The sequence below is a fragment of the Colobus angolensis genome, unplaced genomic scaffold (genome assembly GCF_000951035.1).
Source record: "Colobus angolensis palliatus isolate OR3802 unplaced genomic scaffold, Cang.pa_1.0 Scaffold15, whole genome shotgun sequence".
In the NCBI taxonomy this organism is placed as follows: domain Eukaryota; kingdom Metazoa; phylum Chordata; class Mammalia; order Primates; family Cercopithecidae; genus Colobus; species Colobus angolensis.
Window position 1 is genome coordinate 3,142,536 of NW_012114599.1, and position 22,212 is coordinate 3,164,747.

At 44.3% G+C, this 22,212-nt stretch overlaps 1 protein-coding gene across 1 annotated transcript in view; it reads right to left on the reverse strand.

Annotated features, from left to right (window-relative positions):
- The window catches only part of PRKCE (protein kinase C, epsilon), a 541,355-nt gene that overhangs the window by 190,526 nt on the left and 328,617 nt on the right, over positions 1–22,212 (reverse strand). Inside the window, exons 4-6 of the mRNA XM_011935885.1 lie at positions 20,726–20,760; positions 19,314–19,399; positions 14,750–14,879 (exon numbers count right to left, since the gene is read on the reverse strand). Coding sequence (XP_011791275.1) covers positions 14,750–14,879; positions 19,314–19,399; positions 20,726–20,760 — 251 coding nt within the window. The remainder of the gene's footprint in view (positions 1–14,749; positions 14,880–19,313; positions 19,400–20,725; positions 20,761–22,212) is intronic.

Genomic DNA, 22,212 nt, shown 5'->3' on the forward strand with positions numbered 1-22,212 from the left:
CTAGGTATATAATTTCTAAACTACAGAAAATCAGTGATTTAAAAAACGCTGAAAGACGTCAAAGGAAAAAAAAAAGTCTTACCTACAAAGGAGAAAAAATAAGAATTACTTCCAACCTCTCCTCAGAAACCATGCTAGCAGGAAGAGAATGAAGTTAAACATTCAAAATGTTGAGATAAAAACCCCACCGATCTAGAATCCTCTACCCTGCAATATTATCCTTGAAAAGTGAAGGGGAACTTAAAACTTCCTCAGACAAACAAAAATTGAAGGAATTTATGGGCAGTGATCTGCCTTGTAAATGTTAAAAGTTGTTCTTCAGAGAGAAGACAAATGATACAGCTCAGAAACTTGGATCTACAAGAGAAAGAGCAGGTAAAGAAAGGTGAAGAAATAAGTGGAGGTAAAATAAAAACTTTTATTTTTATTCTTAATTAATTTAACAGCTCGCCCAATTTAACAGTTCGCCCAAAATCATAATATTAACAATGTGCTGATTATGTGTAATTACAGTATTTACATATATGCTAGGTATGCTTATGTGTAAGTGAAATAAATTATAGTAATGAGACAAGGATGGCAGGAAGGAATTAGGATAATTTTGTTATTATAAGGTACTTGTACTGTCATGAAGCAGCACAATATTATTTGAAAGTAGATTTGGATTAGTCGTAAATGCATACTGCAAACTCTACAGCAAGCACTAAAAAACTTTAAAAAAAGCATAATTGATATGCTAAGAAAAGACAGAAATAGAAAAGGATCATATTAAATGCTCAATTAAAACCACAGAAGGCAGCAAATGAGTGGAAGACAAACATAGAAACAAAGAATAAGGGCAACAAATAGAAAACAGTACCAAGTATAGTAGATATTAACACAACTATATCAATAATCAATAATCATTGACTTCAAATGTCAATGGTCTAAATATACCAATTAAAAGACAGATTGTTAGAGTGGATCAAAAAAAACCAAGACGCAACTAACTGTATGTTGTTCACAAGAAACCCACCTTAAAGACACATACAGACTAAAAGTAAAGACATAGAGTAAGATATGCCATGCTAACACTAATCCCAAAAAAGCAGAAATAGCAAAATTAATTTGAGACCCAGCAGACTTCAGAGCAAGGAAAGTTATTAGGGATAAAAAGGTCAATTCTCAAAAAAGATGTAATTTTTAACATGTATGTACCTAAAAACAGAGCATCAAAATAAATGAGGCAATAACTGATGGAACTACAAGGAGAAACAGATGCTGCTGCTATTATAGTTGGAGACTGCAACACTCCTTTATTTAAAAATAAACAGATCTAGCAGGCAGAAAATCAGAACATAGTTGAATCAACAGCAACATTAATCAACTGAATATAACTGACATCTATCAACAACTTCATTCAGTGACAGAATACACATTCTTCTCAAGACATGAAGCAATCATCAAGAAAGACCACATTTTGGGCCATAAGACACACCTTAACAAATTTAAAAGAATGGAAATCATACAATGTCGGCTTTCAGACCAGACCACAGTGGAATTAACCTGGAAATCAATAACAGAAAGATAGTTCAAAAATTCCAAAATACTTGGAGATTAAACACATTGCTAAATAGCATATGACTGAGAAAAAGAAGTCTCAAGATAAATTTTAAAATATTTTGAATTAATTAAAATACAACTTATCGGCTGGGCATGAAGGCTCATGCCTGTAATCCCAGCACTTCGGGAGGCCGAGGCAGTCGGATCACTTTAGGTCAGGAGTTTGAGACCAGCCTGGCCAACATGGCAAAACCCCATCTCTACTAAAAATACAAAAATGAGCCAGGTGTGGTGTGCATGCCTGCAATCCCAGCTATTTGGGAGGCTGAGGCAGGAGAATCGCTTGAACTCGGGAGGTAGAGGTTATAGTGAGCCAAGATCGTACCACTGCACTCCAGCCTGGGTGACAGAGTAAGACTCTTGTCTCAAAAAAATAAATAAATAAAATAAAAATAAAAAAGGAAATAAAATAAAATATAACTTATCAAAATTAGTGGGATACAGCAAAAACAGTGCTTCAAGGGAAGCACTTCAAAGGAAGTTTGAATGCATATATTAGGAAAAATATTCTAAAAATCAACAATCTAAGCCTCTCTCTTAGAGACTAGAAAAAGGAGACCAAAGTAGCTTACTTAAATCCAAAGTAAGCAGGAGAAAAGAAATAATAAGAATTAGAGCAAAAATCAATTGAATTAAAAATATAAAATCAATAGAGAAAAATCAACAACAAAAAGCTGGTTCTTTGAAAAGAACAATAGACTCAATAAGCCTCTAGTAATGCTAGTGAGAAAGAGAGAGAGAAAGAGAGAGAGAAGACACAAAGTATTAATATCAGAAATGAAAGAGGACATCATTATGGATCCCATGGGCATTAAAAGAATAAAGGAGTATTATAAAGAATATTATGCCTACACATTTGATAATCCACACAAAATGGGACTAATTCCTTAAAATACACAATCTGCCAAAACTTACACATGAAGACATACACAATAAATAGGCTTATCTTGTAAAGCAATAGAATCAATCATTAATAACCTTTCAAAACAGAAAGTACTAGGCCCAAATGGTGAATTCTACCAAACACTTAAGGAAGAAATTATATCAATTCTCTATAATCTCTTCTAGAAGAAAGAAACAGAGGTAATATATCCTAACTCATTTTATGAGGCCACCATTACCATAATATCAAAGCAAAGATATTATTTTAAAAACTACAGACCAATAGCTTTTACGAACATGAATGCAAAATCTTCAACAACAATCAGCAAATTGAATCCAACAATTTATAAAGAGAATTATATATCATGACCAAGTAGGATTTATCCCAGGCAAGCAAGGCTGGTTCAACATCGGAAAAATCAACTAATGTAATCAATTATGTCAATAGACTAAAGAAAGAAAAAAATCAAATAGTTCTAACAATAGATGTAGACAAAGCATTTGACAAAATCCAAATTTATTTATGATAAAATATCTCAGCAACCAAGGAATAGGAGATTTCCTCAACTTAATAAAGAACATCAACAAAAACCCTACAGCCAATATCATACTAAGATCAGGAACACAAAAAGGATGTTCCCTCTCACCACTCCTTTTCAACCCTACACTGGAAGTTCTAACTAATGCAGTAAGACAAGAAAAAGAATTAAAAAGTATACTGATTGGAAAGGAAGAAATAAAACTATAAAACTATCTTTGTTTGTCGATGATATGATTGTCTATGTAGAAAATCCAAAAGAATCAACAAAAAACTCCTGGAACCAATAATGATTATAGCCAGATTGAAGAATACAAAGTTAATATACAAAAGTCAATTGTTTTCCTATACACCAGCAATGAACAAACGGAATTTAAAAATAAAAAACAATACCATCTATGTTATCATTCCCCCAAATGAAATACTTACATATAAATCTAACAAAATATGTACAAGATCTATATGAGTGGAACTACAAAACTCTTGTGAAAGAAATCAAAAACTAAATACATATAAAGATATATCATATTCATGGATAGAAAGACTCAGTATTTGTCAAGATGTCTTTCCAAACTCGATCTATATATTCAAAGCAACCTTAATCAAAATCCTAGCAAGTTATTTATGGATATTGAGAAACTCATTCTAAAGTTTATATGGAGAGGCAAAAGACTGAGGCAAAAGACTAACACAATATTGAAGAAAAAGAACAAAGTCAAAAGACTGACACTACCCAATTTCAAGACTTACTATAAAGCTGAAGTAATCAAGACAATGTGGAATTGGCAAAACATCAATGGAACAGACAAATATATCAAAGGAACAGAACAGAGAACCCAGAGCAGACCGGCGCAAACACAGCCAACTGATCTTTGACAAAGGAGCAAAGGCAATAAAATGGAACAAAGATAGTTTTCAACAAATGGTGCTAGAAAATCTAGACATGCAGAACAGTGAATCTAGACACAAACCTTACAATCTTCACAAAAATGAATCCAAAATTGACTGTAGACCTAAATGCAAAAGGTAAAACTATGAAACTCCTTGAAGATAATATAGAAGAAAATATAGGTAACCTTGGCTACAGAGATAACTTTCTTGATGCAACACCATGATGAATGGACATGATCCATGAAAGAAATAACTGATAAGCTGAACTTCATTAAAACAAAAAACTTTTGCTCTGTCCCCCATCTCCCCAAACCAAAACAAACCAAAACAAACAAACAAAACAAAACAAAACACTGCCAATAGAATAAGAAAAGTAACAGACTGGGAGAAAATATTTACAAAAGACATACATGATAATATATGCCTATATTATCCAATATAGGCAACAAACTCTTAAACTCAACAATAACAAAATGAATAACCCAATGGGCAAAATACTTGAGCATGCACCTCGCCAAAGAAGATATTCAGATGGTAAATAAGTATACGAGAAGATGCTCCACATCACGTGTCATTAGGAAATAACAAATTAAAACAATGAGATACCACTACACACCTATTAAAATAGCCAAAATACAAAACACTGATAACACCCAATGCTATTTAGGATATGAAGCAACAGGAACTTTTTATTCATTGCTGGTGGGAATGCATAGTGGTCTAGCCACTTTGGGAGATAGTTTGGCAGTTTCTTACAAAACTAAATATACCGTTACCATAAGATCCAGCAATTATACTACTGATATTTAGCCAAATGAGGTGAAGAGTTATGTTCATATAAAAACCTGCACATGGATGTTTATAGCAGTTGTATTCATAATTGCCAAAACTTGAAAGCAAGCAAAATGTCCTTCAGTAAGTGAACGGATAAACTGTGGTATATCCAGACACTGAAATATTATCCATTCTTAAAAAGAACTGTTATCAACTGTGAAAAGACATAGCAGAACATTAAATGCATATTGCTAAGTGAAAGATGCCGATCTGAAAAGGTTACCCACTGTATCATTCCAACTTTAGGACATTCTGGAAAAGGTAAAACTATGAAAATGGTAAAAAGATTAGTGGTTACCAGGGGTTAGGAGAGAGGGAGGGATGAAGAAGCAGAGCATAAAGGATTTTTAGGGTAGTAAAACTATTCTGTAAGATACTATAATAGCCGATTCATGTCATTATACACTTGTATAACGTATAACAAAATAATGGAATGTACACCACCAAGGATGAGCCCTAATGTAAACTAGAAAGTTTGATGATGATGTGTCAATGAAGGTTCATCGACCGTTAACAAATATACCTCTCTGTTGCAGAATGCTGATGGTGAGGGAGGCTGTGCATGTGTGGAAGCAGAAGGTATGTGGAAAATCTTTATACCTTTGACCTATTTTGTGGTGAACCTAAAACTACTCTACTTTACTTTTTAGTAAAGTCTACTAAAAATTTTTTAAAAACCAAAACTGTTCCTGCAGTGAAACCAGGCAGGATGAGCCGTCAGACCTCTGTAACACTCTACATAACCCGGACACTGGTCTGGAGAGAGCCCCCTAACCCAGCCTGGAGAGTTCAACTGAGCTACTGAACCCAAGATGCCCACTGGGCTAAAGGTGGGGGCGGGGTGAGGTGATGGCAGGGTGGCTTTCTCAGAGCAAAACAAACAAGAAAACTCCACCGCAGCCAGGCCATGGCACCATCTTGATTAACGGAGTTATCACTAATAACTGATCCACGGGCTGATCAGAGACCAGGCAACAGCACTGTGCCTGGAATTCGGTCCCCACTACCCTGCCCCATTGCATCAGCTGCCCTTTGAGGCTCATTCACCTCACCTGCTCCGCCCACCAAACCCATGAAAGCTGTCTTCTGCCTCTTTGTGAGGTGACAGAGAGGAGAAAAAAAGAGCCAAATTGAGAATTTCTTGACAAGGGCAGCTAACTTGTCTACATAACTTGACCACTAGCGCCCTCTGGTGTTGAAATGCCAGACCTGTCTGTCCTGACAAAACAACTTGGGCTGGCAGGTCAGCAAAGGAGTTACTTTTTTGGTTTTGGGTTTGAGGACTTTGCCTTTTATTTTTTAAAAGTCTGCTATTTCCCCTGAGCTATGCAGTCATCTGAATATGTAAAAAAAAATCTCAATCACACATCAGTTAGCATGCATGATGAGATAGTGACTTTGAAAGTGCTTTGAAAAGTCTGGAAATGCGAGGGCAAAGGTGGTGAGGAAGGGGAGCTCTGGATACTTCGAGCAGCCACAATGGGAGCATCATGGGCTCCTGGAGGCTGCAGGTGTCACTGGGAGGCCACAGACCAGCAAAGGGCAGTGGGTGTCCCTGCTGGAACCAAAAGAAACCTGAGAGACATTCTCATTAATGTGGCCAAATGAACCTCCCACCCCTCACACCACTACTGGGAGCACCAAGGCCAAAGGCCGTGAGTCCTGGCTGCCAATCCACGCCCAGCCCTAGGCTGCCCTTTAAGGCTTCTCTTTCCAGAATGCCTCTCAGTGCTCATTTTCACTGGTTTCATTAGGATGAAGTTGTACCAGGAAGAAATAGATCTGCTTTGCCAAGGGCTCTTAGGAAAAGAGAAGCGCTCTTCTACTACTACCCAGCTATTCACCACACATTTGTTGAGGACCTACTATGTGCTGGGTGGTGCAGCAGCAGCAATGTTTTCTGGGGACATGCTGGGGTTCAGGCATTCTGGCTTTCACCTTCTATTACACAACCTACCATTCTTTGGAGAGACTTGGTTTCCATGTTTCCACCCTTTTTACAGCTGAGATTGAAGCAAAAGGCTGGCCAGGCTCTTGGGAATTCCTCCAAAGCAAGCAGACAACCTTCTGGGAACGGCGACAAAGTCACGCCTACAGAGGGGCCCAGGTCCATGTATGCTGCAGGAATTTCTTTATGTTGGGGTAATTTGGCCCTTGAGGGTGAGCCAGGGCAATGGTTTGATTTCATAACAGGTTCCAGTCATGCCACACTCAGAGACAGAGAGCAAATATTTGCAAATCGGAAATCATGTGCTTGTGCAATGGAAGTTGGCAGGGGTGTGAGAGCGAACGACCGCAAAGTCCCAGGCAGAAGAGGAGAAAGGAGGTAAGAGGGATGGCCCCCTGGGGTCATGCTGGGCCAAATGTCATCACCAGAAAGAGATTTCGGAGTCCTGATCACACCAGAACCGTGACTCAGAGCTTTCCGGGGACCACGATCGGCCGCTTGTCTGCTACCCAGCATTCCTCAGATTGAAGCTCAGACTGAATCTTCAGCCATCCTGCCACGTGTGCAGGGGACATTTGCATGGTCCCCAGGCATTGTGGATGCTACTCCAAAGGATTCTGAGTCAACCAAAGCACTCCTGTGGCATTCCTTCTCCCTGCCCCCCTTTCCAGGCCCGCTCTTGCCTATAAATTGCTCACACTTATTTCTGACTCATTGCCTGAATTATGGCCTATTATTTAACTTACTATGTTCAAAGACCAAGTACAGTGCAAGTTTCTAGAGAACTAAAGTAATGTTTTATCTCCAGGTTCACCATGACACCCTGCACAAATCAGGACACCACGCTTTTCAGTTATTCTAACTCTACAGAAAGTAGTAGTACTACAGTGGCATAAATGACACCTCTCAGACCAGACCTAACAGATAACAAGGAACTAGAATCCCAAGCTCACTATGCAAGCCACACAAATTAAATGTCAATGAAAAGGAAGGTAAAGCAGTCCATTAACATGGCTTGACTTTAAAGCAGACAACAAGTAGAAGTGCCCTTATGTAATTCCCTGCTTGTATAATTCAACCACAAAAAGACAAGGGCTTAAAGTGACTGTTCAACTTCTAGGGGCCTTTCTTTCATAATTATCCACACTTATGCATAAAGAGGCATATATGAGGATGTCTGCATATATTAAAATAGCAACAACACAGAAACCAGTAAACATCCATCAAGAGGGCAACATTTTAAATAATCTATGGAACATCCACAATGTGGACTCTTAGGCAGTCATTAGAAGGAGTAAAGTAGACGTCTGTGCACTGCCTTGGAAATACTCCAAGACATACTGTAGAAAAGCAAATTATATAACTATGCACGGGGGTTTGAATTAACAAATATTTATTGGGTGTCGGGGTGCAGGCACTGTTCTAGATGCTGGGTAAACAGAAAACAAAACAGACAAAAAAAAAAATCTCTGTCCTCATGGACCTTGTATTTGGATTAGGAGAGATAGAAATGAACATGATAAGGTCTGGCACAGTGGCTCATGCCTGTAATCCCAGCACTTTGGAAGGCCAAGGTAGGCGGATCACTTGAGGTTGGGAGCTCAGAACCACCCTGGCCAACATGATGAAACCCTGTCTCTACTAAAAATGTAAAAATTAGCTGGGTGTGGTGGCGGGTGCCTGTAATGCCAGCTACTTGGGAGGCTGAGGCAGGAAGATCGCTTGAACCCAGGAGGCAGAGGTTGCAGTGAGCTGAGATCACACCACTGCACTCCAGCCTGAGTGACAAAGTGAGACTCTGCCTCACAAAAAAAAAGAAAGAGAAAGAGAAAGAGAGAGAGAAAGAAAGAAAGAAAGAAAGAAAGAAAGAAAGAAAGAAAGAAAGAAAGAAAGAAAGAAAGAAAGAAAGAAAGAAGAAAGAAAGAAAGAGAAAGAAAGGAAGAAGGAAAGAAAGAAACAGACAGAGAGAGAGAAAGAAAGAAAGAGAAAGGAAGGAAGGAAGAAAAAAAGAGAAAGAAATTAACATTATGTAAGTAATTTAGACTGGGTGCAGTGGCTCACGCCTGTAATCCCAGCACTTTGGAAGGCTGAGGTGGGCAGATCACTTGAGGCCAGGAGTTAGAGACCAGCCTGGTCAACATGGTGAAACTCTGTCTCTACTAAAAATACAAAAATTAGCCTGGTGTGGTGGCTCACACCTATAGTCCCAGCTACTCGGGAGGCTGAGGAAGGAGAATCACTTAAACCTGGGAGGTGAAAGTTGCAGTGAGCTGAGAGCTGAGATCACATCACTGCACTCCAGCCTGGGCAACAGAGCGAGACTCCATCTCAAAAAAAAAAAAAAAATTTAGAATATTAGAAGATAAGTGCTATGTTAGAAAAAAAAAATCAGAGGAAGTATGAGATGAGAGATGAGAGCTTGAGAGCTACCCAGTGGTTAGGGTAGACCCCACAGACAAGATGATTGCATTTGTGAGGAGGTGAAGGGGATGCGGATGGGGAGGTGCAGGTGTGCCAGGCAGCCCCTAAGCCGCCTCCTGATTGCCCCTGCCTCCTGGTGCTCACGCCTTTATGTAACTCCCTCCCTTGGAGAGGACTGGACGTAGTGATTCTCTTCTAATGAACGGAAAACATCAAAAGTGATGAGATGTCCCACGGGCTTGTGTCTAGGGCATCTTCTCTCACTTTCTTGTCTGCGCTGAAGGAAGCCAGTCATCATGTGGAAAGGCCCATATGGCAGAGAACTGATGTCTCCGGTCAATGGCCATGTGGGCGAGCTTCTTGTAGTTGCGTTTTCAGATGAGACAACAGCCCCAGCTCTCAGCTTGACTGAAACCTCATGAAGAGTCAGATGCACCCAGCTAAGCTCCATCCGGATTTCTGACCAGAGGAAACTCTGAGAAAATAAGCATTGGTTGTTTTACACCACTACGTCCTGGGATCATTTGCTATGTAGCAATAGACTGTAACGCAGTGTGTGTGAGTACCCAGGCAGCAAAGGTACACAAAAAGCCTGAGAGGACCCATAGCACATTTTTAGAAGTCTGAGGATGAAAGTGGAAAGAGAATACAAAGAAAGCCTTTAATATTTTTAATTTAATCTAACTTCAGTCTTGCTTGGATCTTTGACAGTAAGAACAGTGAGAATGTATTTATGTATTATGCTCCTTATAATTCTAAAAATAAAAGCTGAAGTTACAACAAGGGGCCTAGCTGTTAAAAATAGTAAAGGACTGACATTTTCAGAAATGTTGAAAATTAAAAATTATTCTTCATGTTTTTAGTGTTTTTAAGTATCCAAAATACTTTTTCTTTAAAACAAGGAAAGGAAGGAAGGAGGGAGACAGGCAGGCCTTTCTTTTATCTTTATGGCTCTTCACAGTCACCCCAAGGTATGTAGCTAAGATCACTCCATTTTTATTATTTTTATTACTGTCCTCAGAAGGGCAAAGGGCAGTTGGGGTTAAAAGCCAAGGACACCAAGCCAGGCTGACCTGCTTGCAATCCCCCAGTTAGGCAGGACCCAAACCAGGACAGCTCCTCCAAATCCTAGCCTGTGATCTCTTCAGGCCACCACTCCTGTTGACTACTTACTGGAGAGGAGGGGACACCCTGTCCCCTTGGCCCGTGGAAACAGCCGCAGATCAGAGCAGTTATTAAGATGTGTGTCAGAGAGAGGCGGGAGCGAGGAAGAAGATTCTTTAGGAATCTCCAGGCCAGGCCTTCGTGGAGTATACCTTCCTCCCTGTGCCTCGTCCCCTGTCCTGGAGGACAGCAGGTGCAGAGCATTCACCCCAGATGGGGATGAGAAAAGTAGGGCTTCCGCTTCCACAGGCCCCCGAAGGCCTGACTGCAGGCTCCGTCAGGAGGTCTGGCTTTCCCGTGAAGTTGCCCCTTGGTGCCCGATGACTTCAGAGCAGCTGTGCTGAGACATGAGTGTGGGGGATGGGACGGGGGCAGGTGAGAACTGGATCTTCTCTAGAAAAGGAAACTGCAATCAAAGGGTATTGGGCGTCTCTGCCTCCAGGGGGCACTGACTCCATGCGTCAGTGGGAAAATAAAACACAGGTGGAAAAGGGCCCCAGAGAGGCCCACGGTGCCAGTGAACCTGAGAGTGGAGAAAGCAGCACCATTCCAACGAAGTGCAGCATGAAAAGGCTGCAAATGCCCGAGACTAGTGATGCTGCTCCTGGAACCTGCGAAGCTCATTTCTGGACTGTTTAATAATGGTTGAAGGGCTCAGACAGACCCATGAATGAGTCTGGAGAGACTCAGACATGGCAGGCACTTGAGTCACAAAATGCAAGAAAGAAATGAACTATTTTGCCTGCTCACTTTGTGCCAGTGTTTTTCTGCCCTGGGTTAAGGATCTCAGTTACCCAGTGATCGTGTGAGCATCCTTCAAGGGTCTGGCCCCTCTGTGGTTGTGGGCAGGAAAAGGACAGCCCCAAAGGCTGAGTGCACCCACAGCTCCTGGTTGTATGCCCTGTGTGCACCCATTCTCTCCCGTCTTCCATTTCCTTGTCAGTAAAAGCAGACATAATTATGCTCCCTCTACCTGGCTGACAAAGGGACAGTCCCCGGAAGGGTATACACACAATGCTTGAACCTGTGTGGCTCAGACAATTTTAGACCGGAGAAAGAGTGACTAGGACAATATCATGGATCCTTCCTCATAGACTCAAGCTCTGAAGAAACCTGTTTTGCTGAAAATACTTGAATCTATTTCTGGGAATGGGAACGGGAATGGCAGAAATGCTGAATCCACAGGGCAGCAAGCCAAATAGATGATCTCCAGCCAGGACCAGGGGACCAGGGCTCCAGCCCAGGAGGCCCTGCTAGCATGGTCCAGCAAGAGAGAAAGCCTGGCTGAGTCTTCCTAAGCAGGAGAGGGTGGCATAGAGTACCTACCAGAGTCAGGAACAGGGCCAGGCTGCCTGGGCCCAAGAGCCAGCTTCGTAGGGACTTGCTCAGGGATTCTTGCAGGTCACTAAGTCTTGATTTCTTTTTCTTAGTAATCATAGTAGCAGAACCAGGCTTAGACCTGGGCACAAGCAGCCCCTGCCTTAGGCCCATGCTGGCCTCTTCTGGCCATGACCCCTCTCCACAGGGTAAGGAGTCTACAGGGCCAAGAAGACTTAAGGTGGAGGAAGGATCTAAAGAGGTAAGTGGAAGCAGGTGATTTTCCAGGGCCATCCCACTACTCTCTATGATACTATCATGGTAGATACCGAGCACTGTCCATTCGTCCAAACCCACAGAATGCCCAACACCATGAGTGAATCCCAAGGTAAAATACAGACTGTGAGTGACAATGATGTCTGCAGTGTAGGTTCCGTGGCTGCTCTGCTGGGGATGCTGGTGGTGGGAGGCTGTGTGTGTTGGGGGGCACATAATACGGGGACTCTCTGTACTTTCTGCTCAATTTTGCTGTGAACCTAAAAATGGTCTTAAAAGAAATAGTCTCTGAATTAAAAAGAGAGGAAGACAAAGAGGGAGGGAGAGAGAGAAGGAGAGGGTCACAGGAGAACAGCAGCAAGGGGAAAAAAAGGCCAAGTAATAATATCAGAGCCACAGGAGAGTAAAAGTCTGCACATTTTGGCTGGGGAGCTTCAGGTCTGAGCCTTCGTCTTCCAGCCCTTATGTGGTCTGAGTCCCTCCAGGTTCCTTGGCTCCCATGGACAGACACCCTTGCTCCAGGTATCCTAATTCTGCCCCTTCTTTCCTTGAGCAGGGGCAAGAGCATTTCCTGCCCAATGACAGCTGAATACACTGTCCCTGCCCCTCCTTCTTCCAGGGTCATCGGGGACCCACAGCCCTAACAGTGATGTCTGGATGTCTGGGCTGCTTTCTTAAAATATCAATATTTATGATGATGGTATCTTCATTTAGGTTTCCTAGATAGATCAATAATTAATATATTTACAACAAAACCAGACATCAGCTCATTAGGGTTCCCTCCAAAGCAGGCTCTGCTTCCCAGCAACCACACTCATCTTTCCAAAAGCACATCGCTCCTCTGCTAGACACTCGAGATTCCTGCCCCCTCCCTTCTTCCTCTTCTGCTCTTTTCATCTCACCTAAAGGATTACAGGCAGGCCCCGTTTTGTTCAGGGTCACACGCTAGAAAGAATATTCCTACAGGGAAGTGGAATGGCTCCACCCCCACACCTCCAGGGGTGCTGGGAAGCTCACAGAATGCTGGGTGTGTCCACGGTCAGCACCTCCTCATGTCCAGTGGCTGGACTGTGTTCTGTCCCCACAATTGCTATTTCCAGCCCTCACCACCCTCTTCATGCCTCTCACACCCCCACTTCTCCCTCCTACTTCAAAAAAGACTTCCTATTTCAGAAAATAAGGGGAATCTCCTTGCAATGCCCTCAACAGATTCAAAACTTAAATGATAACTTTGCCCACGCACCGCTTCCTGGATTTCTATCCCTGACACCCAAGATGCATCTGTGCCCATGCCTGGTGGCCAGGCTTGCCCTCCATCTGGGAAGGTGGTGTCCATCATTCTCCCCAAGGCCCGTCCACATTCCCTTCCCCTTCCCTGCTGTATCAGCCGTCAGTCCCCTCTCCCTCCTGCCTCATCCATCTCTCCTTTGCCACTGACTTTTTCCTGACTGAAACATTCTGAAAAAACATCTCCCGCTATTTTCACTTTAGCCTACAGCACTTGGGCTCCATCCCACTGTCCCACTAAGAGAGCTCCTACTCATGGTGTTATCTTTGACTTTTTTCTCTTCATACTCAATGTGCTTACCCTGGAGAATGACATTGACTTTATAGCTTTAATTGCTTAGATACTGACAAAACCCACATTTAAATGTTCAGTCTAGACCTATTCCCCAAGTGTCAGTGAGAATGTCCAACAGGTGGGCAGCTTCATGTCCATTTGCCACAGGCACCTCAAGTTAAGGTGTCCCCAACTCAGGCTCTATTTCTACTGCCAACCTTGTCCTCCCTCTTGTATCCCCAACTCAGTGAATGCTATCACTGCCCTCCCAGATGCTTCTGGTCACTACATCCAGTAAATCACTCCTCCTTGATATTTTAAAGTCATTCTCCTCTTTATTCCCACTGCAGCCCTGATCTTATTTCCAATTCTCATAGTTTCTCATTGGGATCCCTTCAATGACCAATTTATTATGTCCTAGGTTTATTTTCTTATTCTTTACTTATTCTTCTAATTTTTCTACAGTGGGAATTTATTAATAATACATTCCACATAAACAAAAAAACACTATTTTAAAATAATATCCATGCAATATCCCTGCCTAGTAGTTCACAGTTGCCCAACTCTGCCAGCAGGCTGGACCGGCTTATAAAACTGGACACACTCCTCAGGCCACCAGAATACATTTCTACCTCCCTGTGTTATGTGCTGCTCCCTGTGCCACTTAGCATCATCATCTGAGCGCACTGTTTGCAGGTGGCATGGCAGGAAACAGGAAGGAACCCAGGATGCAAGAGTCAAGGTTCAAATCCTACTTCTGCTAATAAGTTGTGTGATGTGAGCAAATTGCTTAGTCTCTGAGCCTGTGTTTCCTCACCAGGGCCGTGGGGATAAAATCCCCTATGTCCCAAGCCAGTGATGAATCAGCAAGCTATCTTATGTGACAAGGTTCTAGCATGGCTCTTTCAGAGTAAGCACTGAGCCATGGACCATGCAAGAAAAGCCCCGATTCACAGCTGTCACTTTCTTCATGGCCTAACTCCAAAAGATGTATCTTTCCTTAAATTATTATGCTTTTGTAGACTCATCTTGTCTCCCAGACTGTGAGTGATCTTAAGGCGTGGGGTTTGCCCTCCTCCTTCCTCGGTGTTTCCCTCCACCCAGTCCTCGATGGTCTCTGCCCAGAGAATGCCTGCCAAATGCACAGAGTTACTAATGCAGTACTAACAAAGGCTTGTGCTCAGTTCTTGGCCAAATCTGAAATTTACTTTCTAGGCTATGAGAACAGTCAAGGGTTTTTTATAAAGCAGGGACGGGGGTAGGCAGCGGGGAAGGGGACATGCAGGGGCTGAGGGCGAGGCAGGGAGCAACTTACCTTTACACTGCAAACCCTGCCGCAAGAGGCCCCAGAGGAGGGACCCACAGTGATCGCAGAAGGTGGGGACCTTGTAGTTGTGAATACCGAACTTGTGGGGCATGTTGACACTGAACCGCTGGGAGCCCACCTGCAGGGATGGCAAGACACAGGGTCACAACTGAGCTCCTCCGTGTCCCAGAGGGCTTGTCATCAGAACTCTTGCAGAACTTCTTTCCAAGAGAGCATGTGTCATTGTAGGTGGCAGGCCCCAGCTTGGCTCTGAAAGCTGCCCTGAGGTGAAAAGAGCCCCATCCTGACCCGGCCTTGGCTCCTGATGCTCTTAACTCATTGTTGGCTGCTCCATTTGACTGTGCAAGACCAGGCCTGCTCCCCAACATGGTCCCCTCCAGGACTTCAGGACTTTAAGCAATCACAGTAGAGTGTCCTCAATGTGTACCTCAGGCTGGCTGCAGTGGATCATACCTGTAATCCCAGCACTTTGGGAGGCTGAGATAGGTGGACCACCTGAGGTCAGGAGTTCAAGATCAGCCTGGTCAACATGGTGAAACCCCATCTCTACTAAAAATACAAAAATTAGCCGGGTGTGGTGGTGTGGCCTATAATCCCAGCTATTCGGAAGGCTGAGGCAGGAGAATTGCGTGAACCCAGGAGGCAGAGGTTGCAGTGAGCCAAGATCGTACCACTGCACTCCAACGTGGGTGACAGAGCAAGACTCTGTCTCAAAAAAAAAAAAAAAAAAAAAAATTTGCACCTTCAATACTGCTGTGTGCCTGGAAGCCTCAACTAGGCAAAAAGTCTCTAGGGAGCTCAATGGTGAACATGGGATTCTGTGCAGCAGCGTGTGAACCCTGCACAATGTTGTGGAAACTATGGATCAGTTAGGACGGACAACAGTTAGGAGGAAGATGGCTAATACAGAGTGGTGAACACTAAGAATGCTCAGGTCTCAGCGCTGACCACACACCAGGCACCATTATCTTAGTTAAATCTCACCACCACCCTACAGGGCAGAGGTCCATGATTGCCCCAACTTCACAGAAGAGGAAATGAAGGCACAGCAGGATCAAAAAAGATGCCTGTAAACTGACGAGAGACAAACACGGGCTTCCATCCCCATGAATCTGCATTCAGAGCCCAGGCTTTTTAACCACTATGCTGCCTCCTACTGATTATTTAAAAGGGGTAAAGAGATGGTGGCAAGACAGAAGGGGAAGGAAGAGGAACAGAAGTCTAGGTGTATGATCAGGGGCCTGGGTCTGCCACGACCCACTCATGAGTCTCAGGCAGGTTTACTGACTTCTCGGAGCCTTGGATTTCTCAGGTGACAAATAAGGATGGCCCCCCACCCCATCCCACCCAGTGTCACAGGATGGCGGGGTCAGTGAGACTGCAGGGTTGGAAGAGGCTAGAAGCATAACACATTTCATGGAAGCAAGGGTCTGCTGGGCTACTTTTCTGGGTCATTTCTGCCCCTCCACAGTGCTACCCTCCATCTGTGTCTCTAGTGGAGCAGCTGCACCCCCAGCCCATCTCAGAATCGGCAGGAGACCATCACCCAAGACATTCACGGGCTGGGGAGGAGATCACTCTTGTACCCCGGGGATTGGGAAGTGGCTGACATGCGGCAAAGCTGGGCCTCAGCTCCCTAACTGACTCATGAGTGAAAGGCCCCCATGGGGGACTAATGAGGGGTGAAATGAGAGCTGGAAAAGGAGCGCGACTTGAACACAAGTGTGAAGATAAGTTCCCTAGCACCCAGTTCCAAGGAATGGCTGATCCTTCCATTGGGTCAAGATTTCACTGATCCCTACTGACGTGGATGGTCTACCACTTAGGGTCTTGCCTGGAGACAAGAATGTCAGGTCTACTGAAAACAACTGTACTCACCCATCCTTAGATGCGTAGCTTAGGTGTGCCTGTTTGTGAATGTAGACTCGTTGACTCTGCCGTGGTCTCTCTCACTGCTAAGGAAGTATGAGATCACTGTGCCCACTCTATTCCTACACAAACCCTGAAGGCATGGTGGACCTATACTGAGAATACAGTCTTGGTCTCTTAGGAATCACCTCATAGGGATATGAATGACAGACTAAGGTGAAAAAGTGGGGAAGTTGTCCCAGGTGACCAAGAAATTCAGTGTGGGGGTGGAAAGAGCTACATGATCCTCAGTTGGGACCACTTAAAACTCTAAGGTATCAGAGAACAAAGGGAGGAGGATGAAGGAACCCACACAAGAGCATGCCACAGCATCAGACCGACCGAGAGGCCAACACAAAGACGGCACACGTGCAGGGGGACATGTCACACGTGCACTTGCTGAGGAGGACACAGATACAATGGGGTGAGTGAGATTCACAGAGAGAACATGGAGAGGAAGAAAACGGCAGAAAGAATTGTGAGATTCAAGAAGAAAAAGGTGACACCAGTGGAGATAGAGCACTGTTTGGTTACCACACCTGGAAGTGCAGGCACGGTGTGAGTCCACCACATGCTAAGACACACGGACATGAGACGGGGGTGGACCGGAGTGTTCATGGTGCAGAACACCCAAGACATCCATCACCAGAGCACCTTTTAATAGGAAGGAGGGCATTGAAAGCATGGTGTTAAGGGCTACACATGTTTGTGGCGTGTATATGATGTGTGTATGCACAGGCATCAGACTAAAGGTGGTTACACAAAAGAATGAACTCAAAGTTTGGTCCCTAACAGCTCAGTAACCTGGCAGAGGGCATGCCCATGACCCTGTGGGGCCAGATACGCTGACACTAAAGGAGACTGGCCTCGGGAAGCACAAGATGGTGGCGGAGAGAGCCAGGACTGGCAGTCAACTCTGCCAAGCTAAGAAACCCAGAGCCTCCCTCTCTCAGTCCCTGGCAATTTGTCCCTGGTGATACATGCCAAGTTTGGGAACACACTTCATTGGAGACTTCTTCTCACTGCTCGATATGCCAGGAAAGACAGTCAGAAGAACTGGGTCGCAGATCAAGCTGGGTTCTGAACACTTCAAATCTCAACCCTTTAACGTGCATGGCATGGACTCCTATGGGACCTTTCCCTCCAAAAAGTGCAGAAGAGCTTTAGAGTCCTGCAGAGTCAGAGACTTGCAGGTGATGAGACTGAGATCCTTGAGGCAGGGATTAGTGTACTCCTCATTGCTTCCATGGGACACAGCATAGCGCCTGTCATACAGGACATACCCAATAAATGTTCAATGGAATGTCCATAGGAAGGAAATAAGGCAGATAACAAGCAAGCCATCTCTTTCATTCATTTCCCTGTGAAAACAACAATGGTGTACTGGGGTCATGATCCTAGAGCAGGAGGCACAGGTACTGTCTTGCAGTTTTAACCACAAGAGAGCCCCTGCAAACAATGTTGGTGCTCTGGGCTCAGACTACCCTTCACGGACATGGAAGGCTCAGTCTAAGCCTTGTCCTTTGCTGCTTTCCAGAGACAGTATGAAAGCAGAAGAAGAGAGAAGATGGGAAATGCCTGAAATGCCAGGATGCTATTTGACTGAATTATTAAGGAGCAGGCAGAAGGTCTCTATAAGTCAGTCCTGTTGGAAGTCAAATTGTGGGCCAGCTGATTATAAACCTACCCAGAGCCTTTCTCTCTAACCCCCAATTATAATAGCCTATGACTACACAGAATTTATTTCCCCTAGAATTAAGAGCATGCTTTTGAAATCAAGTGTTCTGATAATATCTACATCCACATTCACAACTGTCATCTTCCTCAAAAAGCCTTTTTAATCTATCAGTGGGACTATCATTCTCCTAATTGCTCAGTTAGGAGAGCCTATAGCTTCACTGTTGCATTTTCCTGCTTCCTTACCTCTACCAAACTAGGCAATCTGATGCTAGTTTCTAAGATGAAGAGACAACACGTAGTGCAGTGGTCAAGGGCTCAGACTTTAGAACAAACTGCCTGGATTTGAATATGGCTCTTAGCTGTGCGATTTGGGGCAGGTTAATTTCACTCTCTGTGCTTCTATTCTGTTGTAAAATGAAGATAATAACGTCTAACTCATTAAGCTGACTATGTGGTTAAATAATACATGTTAAAGTACTTCAATCAGGGCATGGTAAGTGCCCAGTGAATGTTGACTATTTTTATTGCTGTGGTTATTGCCACCTAAGTATTCCTTGGGCTTGTTCATTCCACACCATTCCCCCATCAGCTCATTAAACATAAGGTTCCTGCTTGTGTTTCTGTTACTGTTTATTACCTGTGAGGAGCTAGTGACACATCGGTTAGCCACTTCAGTTCTGATGAGATGATGAAATAAAAGAATTCATATTTTTCTTGTGGGTGTGAGCGCTGGGCTCACAGTGCACTTGGCATAACATCCAAGGGCATAGAACTGACTTGGACCTGTGCTCATCCTGCGGATGGTGTCTCATGCCGGAAGACTGTGGACAGCTCCCTTTGTTCTTTATCAACACAATGAAATGACAGGGTCTCAGGCAGAGAAGGTTTTCTTGGGAACCACAGAAGAGGCGGTGAAGGGAGGGGCTGGTAGTGAAGAAGCCCAGAATTTCCGTGTCATACTTACCTGGTCGGGGGTCTCCTGCTTCTTTAACCCAGCGCACTTGGTGATGATAAGCTCATGGCACCGCTTGTGGACCACACAGGTGCAAACTGCAAACAGCAATGACAGGAACGCTGAGGGACACTCGGGGAAGGGAGTATCCCTCCCAGGATCTATTCAAGGCATGGTGGAGGGACAAGGGGAGCCAGGCCCCTTCTGCCACTGAGTCTTAATTTAATACCCTCCTGAAAGCCTTTCATGCAGCTATTTCTAAACACTGTGCTATCAGAGCCATCAGTTTCCTAAGTGCTCCAGAGAGCAAGGTAACAGTTATATTCAAAGGACATCAGCAGTTTTCTCCAGTTCAGGGAGTACTGATCAATTTTTTCACTTCAATATGCCAAGGTCAGGGAAAAACTTCCTTCCCGCCCTCCCATGGAGCATTGCCTGTTAGAAGTGTTGTAGTGGCCTCGCACCCCACTCGGGACCATGCAGGGTGGCTGATGCGACAGGGGGAACTGCAGCAGGCGGTGCAGAGGCTATGAGGCTTTTTTATCTGACTGTGTCCTGATATACCAAACTTTAAAATTCCCATCGACTTTAATACATCCACAAGAAGTGGCCTATATCTGTGTTGATAGTGTCATAGGGCAATGTGGGCAGTAGGTGGCTGAAGAGGTAAGTAACTGTTTGTGTGCATGTTACCCCAAAGAACAGCAACTTCCACTAGACACTACCCCATGGGTGAGACCCAGCAGTGCTGGGTGAGGAGATAGAAAAACCTCTCTGCTCTAACCTCAGCAAAACCACCACATGACCACGCCACATTTCCACCTTCCAATTTTGTACAGCTTAACCTTGCTATTTGTAGTCAGTTAACTGGAAAGGAATAATCTTAGTGCCTTCAAGTGAACTTTAAATTTTTAAGGGCTAATGATCATACAGCTGAGACCAAAAAAAAGGGATTCGACAAGGACCTTTCAGTGATACCAAGTACAACGAGCAGGCGAGGAAGCTTCTTTAGGGAGGGAGAGAGGGAGAGAGCTGGCAGAATATACAGACCCAGTTTAGGACAAAGTGGGACTTTCAAAGAGCCTCCAACTGAAGCAGTATGTCTCTTTCAGAAAGATGAAAGTGCCACCTGCTCCAGCTGGGACACAAAGGCTGGGTGGATCGGGGACCTGCTGAGACTACAAGGACACCTGGAGACGGGTGGTACCTGCAAGATACCTCCCATACATATTCCCATATATGCAGAAGTAATGGCTAAGTGGGAACAAAGAAAGCAGGGTCCTGCCTCTTGGAGAGGAAGTATAAGCATGCAAGCTGTGGAGAGCCTCCAAATGTCATCAGACCTAGCACCTGTCTCCTATGGGTGCCAGTGATCTGGATCTAACCATGGGCCTCTGAAGATTAAGTTCATAAATGCCTCTTACCTTGACACTGGTATCCCTGCTTTCCTATGACACCCCTGAAAAGAAGAATAATTTTTTTTAAGTGAAATCTTACCAGGTCAAAAAACAAACAGAAAAACCACCCAATTCAGGCCACCACCCACATTGCACCAAATACGTGGAGTATGCAGAATATTGTAATTTCTCTCCCACTTGTAAGGTGCCTTAAATGTCTCCTTCCAGAAGGCCACAGAGGGCAGCCCCAGTGCTTGTGGACGGTGCAAGGTTTGGTCAGCGTCAGAGCTTGATTTCGTACACAGAGAGCCATTCTTGTGCAGTCAGCAATGTTCTAGAAAGCCACAAACGACCCTGCTTGCTCCTGGTAGGCACTGAGCAGTCAAGCATACCTTTCCTCATGGACAGAATGGACATTCCTCTTCTCCCAGCACCAGGGCATGCTCTGTGGGCCCTCTAACTGTGGAAGAGTGCTGCAGCTGGCTCGTAGATTTCCCTGGGCAGTCCAAAGACCACCAATGATTCTAAGCCAATCTGTGCCCCGAACTGGGGGTTCAAGAGGTTGTCTACGTGAAGGCCAACATTAGAGGTTCCTTCCATGGCCAGAGTGGTATTCCCAGGGCAAGACATAAAGTCAGCATGGACACAGAACAATCACACAAACCTGGCCTTACCCCTGTCCTTAGTATACTAACTACAGCTGGTCAGGGAGCTCCCTGCAGTTTCCAGCCCAGTGGAAGCCAGAAGTTATTCAGGTTCCACCCCAGGGAACCTAGAGCTCAGTGGCCTTCACCCATGGGCTTAGAGGAGACCTGAATCTGTAAGACCAACCACTCAGTTCATGACCAAATATAGCAAGTAAAGGTCAAACAGCTGGGTCTGCCCTGGTAATCAGAAGTATCTGTGGCTGGAATGGGGCATTAATTCTGCCTCAGTTGGGCTGGGCTTGCTCTGAGCTGTATCATCTCAGATGTCTATGCCAACCTGGATGATTGACTTTGTGACATCACAAGGATAAGACAAGTGACTCCTGAACACGTGGAATCCAAGGGGTCCTCAGAGCCCAATGCACATGTCCCTGGCTGGGTTCATACTGCCTCACTCGCCCTCCCTGGCTGGATCCAAGGGTTCATGAAGGCAACCTCTACCTCAGCTTCAAAGAGCTCAGACAGCTTGCCGGAAAGGCTGCTGGGGTGTCAGGAAAAGTATAAACGTTAAAAGTCAGACTGCTAGGAGTAGAATCATACTTCTGACACTTCCTAGCTGGAGGACATCAGGCCAGTCCTATTTTCATTTCTGAGCCTTGGTATTGTTAGTGGAATGGAGCTGGTCATGGATCATCTTTATCCCAGCCCCTCTCCTCCTTCCAGATTTTTTTATTTATTTTTATATTTTTTTTATTTTTTTAAGACAGAGTCTCACTCTGTCACCCAGTCTGGAGTGTAGTGGAGTGATCTCGGTTTACTGCAACCTCCACCTCCTGGGTTAAAGCGATTCTCATGCTTCAGCCTCCC